At 35.6% G+C, this 3869-nt stretch overlaps 1 protein-coding gene across 1 annotated transcript; it reads right to left on the bottom strand.

The window, feature by feature from the left end:
• Nucleotides 1–417: 417 nt before the first annotated feature.
• LOC118045795 (uncharacterized) lies at nt 418–3650 on the bottom strand. Its single transcript, XM_035054506.2, has 6 exons — nt 3250–3650; nt 2321–2435; nt 2046–2220; nt 1838–1894; nt 1579–1754; nt 418–709 (listed from the first exon to the last, which is right to left on the bottom strand). Exons 1-6 carry the CDS (start codon nt 3555–3557, stop codon nt 590–592), a joined length of 951 nt encoding a protein of 316 aa, XP_034910397.1. The 5' UTR covers nt 3558–3650; the 3' UTR covers nt 418–589.
• Nucleotides 3651–3869: the final 219 nt, after the last annotated feature.

Raw genomic sequence — 3869 nt, 5'->3', positions numbered from 1 at the left:
ACTTTAAATTTTTATAAAAGTTTCTATAAACTGTTTTTTTTTAAGTGATGATCATCAAATCTTTAAATTTTAAAAATGCCTGATTTTGATAAATTTTTGTGATTTTTTTTTTTTTTTTCATATTTCATGCTATTTTATATTTTAATGTTTTTTTTTAATTTTAATTTTTATTTTTGATTTTTAATTAAGGTAAAGTTTCTAATCTATTTAATACTTCGTAAATCTCCTAAAAAAACAAACTTTATCATTGTTATTTAAAAAAGAATAAAACTTTCACATTCACAATTCTTTTCGTTCATTAAAATTCTCATATTCTTTCTTTTTCTTTGTTTCGCTGTCTTCAGCTGCTTCTATCTGCATCATGTACCTACTAGACTACAATGCTCGGTGAACTCTGCCACCCACCTCCAAGAAACAAAAACAGCAAGAAATCCACAACTAAGTGCAGAAAAATTGAAAACGTCATTGTTATTGCGCCTATACACAAGCAAATACATTTGAGGCAAATACTTTTGAATCACTGAAACCGAAAATTCGCAGGCAAGAACCCAGCTTCTGTCACTGGCTTTTAACCACGAGCAATTCACTGTTAGGCCTTCACAAAATGAGCAGATAAAAGTTTTGGAACAGTGAAGCCTGTGAAGGAGTCCATGTCAAAGAGTTCTTTCAGCTTCACGTCACAGAGTATTCTCCTCTTGTCAGATGGATCCTTCAAACAAACAGGAAATGGTTTGAGGCACAGCTCAAAATCAATCTCAAAAGATTTAAAACATCACCGTAACACAACTTCAAGTCTATTGATCTCGTGTTTTCTCTTAACAGTAACTCAAAGCCCAACACATTTCATCGCTATGCATTCTTAAGGGAAAACTTTCGCATATACTCCATCTCTGCTTGCAAGAACTGCAAACAGAGATGGAGGTAAACTTGCAGTAGGTGTGAAAATTGAACATGATGAAAAGCTAACCCCTGACTATAATGCAGAGTTATCCGTAATAATAGTTAGAAACTAGAAAAGTAGACTCGACATCACACCATTGTCAGCGTCAAGAAGTCCATTATAGGCACAGCGGCCCCTACTAAATTAAAGATGGCAAAACAGTAAAAATGGCAGTGGCTCGACCTTATCTTTTCAACATGTTCCTATTTTCTCTGCAGATAAGTCAATGATCCGATCTTTAAGTGTAAACCATCTGGCCACCCACTTTGTAGACAAGAATTTTAGTTCTTTATCAATGTAATAATTTTACAAAGGAAAACCTTTTCGTATCTCCAGTAACAACCATTCCATCTTACACAGTCGATCTCCCGTTATTTTCTTCCTGAAACCGAGTAATCTTGTCTGCTTTCACAGAGCAAGATTTAAATGAGCATATAGGGTGAGATTAACATCAGTCGTGTGTGATTATCCAAAAGAAAAAAACGTCAGTTGTGTCAGCTGGAACAGTTTTTAATGGATAGATTATACTTGTGCAACAGTAGATGTTCGAAAACACAAACCTCCTCTCCATTTATTGGCACACACCGACATTTATCAGATTAAGACATTAAATTACACTGAGCACAGTAACCACATACCTGGAGATTGTTTTGCTTAATGTATTCCCACATTCTCTTGACAACATCAGATCGGGATAATGTACTTTCTCCAGTACCAAGGAACTTTTTTAAAGCATCTGAAAGTTGAAGAGGGGCGAGAAAACCTGAATTGCCTCCCTTCTGCTTCTTCTCTTTCTTGTTTGACTCTTCTTCCTCTGAGATTAATCAACACAAGGTTAACAAAGGAGTCTGTAGACCAGTGAAATGTAAGTGGACGCATCATAATTTGATTCGTTACCTTCTTCCCTCTCTCGTTTATGTTGCTTTTCATGCTGTTTTGAATTGATTGAAACAACTGTACCATGAGTCGATAAAATAGTTATGGTGAGCTAAACAACAAAGTTATTATATACCAAACCATTCATTATGTTTATGCCTCGCATCCTACATCTAAAGCAACAGCAATGTGAAAATTATTGTATAAGAAAATGAAGGACAGGAGTCACCATCTTCCGAGTCCAAGGGCCAAATATGCCTCGAGAGGGCTTTGTTCATTTGAAACATGTTGATGGAATCAACACCGAAAAGAGCCTGCAATGGCTCGTCACAATTTATATTCCGTCTGTCACCTGGATCTTGCAAGTTCTTCTCTCTTATGTAGGTCCAAAGTTGCCTGACAACCTAGGAAAAAACTTGATAGTTCACACTGTCGATAATCCCCTAATACCAGATTAGGCAATGGAAAATAAAAAAAAACTTTCTCAGAACTTTCAAGTTATACCTCTGTCCTTGCCAAATGAGGCACCCCAATGAATGCCTGAAGCTGAGGCGAAAGGCTACATAGCTTGCTAAAGCCACCTCCTCTTTTCTTGCCTTCATTTTTATTCTCGCTGTATCTGACTTGAATGAAATTAAAAAAAAAAAAAAAAAAAAAAGAGCAATTGTAAGAATAGTGATAAGAGCAGCAGATCAGGACCATGTTTCTATACGAACTAGCAAGCAGTTTAGATAACTAAAACAACAGCAGGAAAGTTCAATATTATCATATCATGCAGAATCAATATCTTTGGTGAGCTAGCAGAGGACCTGTTCTAACCAAACCGTTTCTCCCTTAATGCTTTGTAATTAAAAATAAACTCCCATCCCCATTTTTCAATTTTATAAATTAAGACAGTTTTTTTTTTATTACAAGGTGGGGCTCGAATTCGAGATTTCTGGGAAGGGAGAGACCCTGCTAATGCTCTGTGTCATTAAAAGACAAAGTTATGAGCTGCTTGTATTACCAAATAATAATAATAATAATAATAATAAAAGTCCCAACTCCCAACAAGACTTTACTTCCAAAAAAAGCAAAGGATAACATGAACATCTAAATGCTACCCAACTCCAGTTTTTCCATTTCTTAGGCAAGACGCAATTTTGCACGTTACCACAAGAAATTACATTATATAAACTCACCATTTTATACCAAATATAAAAAAATTCTAAGAAAAATAAATCATAAACGCACGTCGGCACCAAAATATATATATATATATAATGAGGTCGTACAAAAATCCAGGAGCTAGCACAAGTTATATCTATAATCTAATAAACTCAAAAAAAAAAAATTCATAGATGAATTTTAAATTTTAATTCAAAACCCAGCCCCAAAATACGCGCCAAAAATACGAGGGTATTTACATAAATAACACGTCATAAATAACTAACCCTCTTTTTACGTTACTTTTCTCTTCATCATCACCTTGCACCTCCTCCTGCAAATCACAACCGTCATTTTCAACATTCACTTTCTGATATTCATGAGTATGCTCATTGTCACCGTTCTTCTGGCCACTATCGAGCTCGTTTTGAAGGAACAAATCGACTTGTTCTCTTATAAATACTTTCTTATCCGACAAATCAATAGCGAAATCTTCCTCTAGCTTTCTTCTGACAGTACCGGTTGTTGTCTTGTCCAAGTCCGCATTTCGTAGAAATTCTTTCAGTCTCTCTGTAAGCTCTGAGTCTGATACCATTTTTCTTTCTTTTGAGAGAGAGAGAGAGAGAGAGAGAGAGAGAGAGAGTTTTCGCAGGTTTTTCTCGTTGATCGTCAGGAACTGAAAATCTGAAAGTGAAGGACCCCACGTCCTCGTTTGGGTTTTTAAGGAAGGCTGTTTTACTGTGCGACTGATTTGCCCTCGTAGCTTTTTGCCAAAAAGTGCCAATAATGATTATTGACATCAGACGATTGTCCAATCGAAAAGCCGGTTTGGCCACAATGCCAACAGGCATTAAGTAACGTATGAAGCTTTACTTTAATTCTCAATAAATAATTTCTATTTAAGGAT

The sequence above is a fragment of the Populus alba genome, chromosome 5 (assembly GCF_005239225.2).
Source record: "Populus alba chromosome 5, ASM523922v2, whole genome shotgun sequence".
In the NCBI taxonomy this organism is placed as follows: Eukaryota; Viridiplantae; Streptophyta; class Magnoliopsida; order Malpighiales; family Salicaceae; genus Populus; species Populus alba.
The sequence above is the reverse complement of the archived record's forward strand: the minus strand, read 5'-3'. Positions and strand labels throughout refer to the sequence as shown.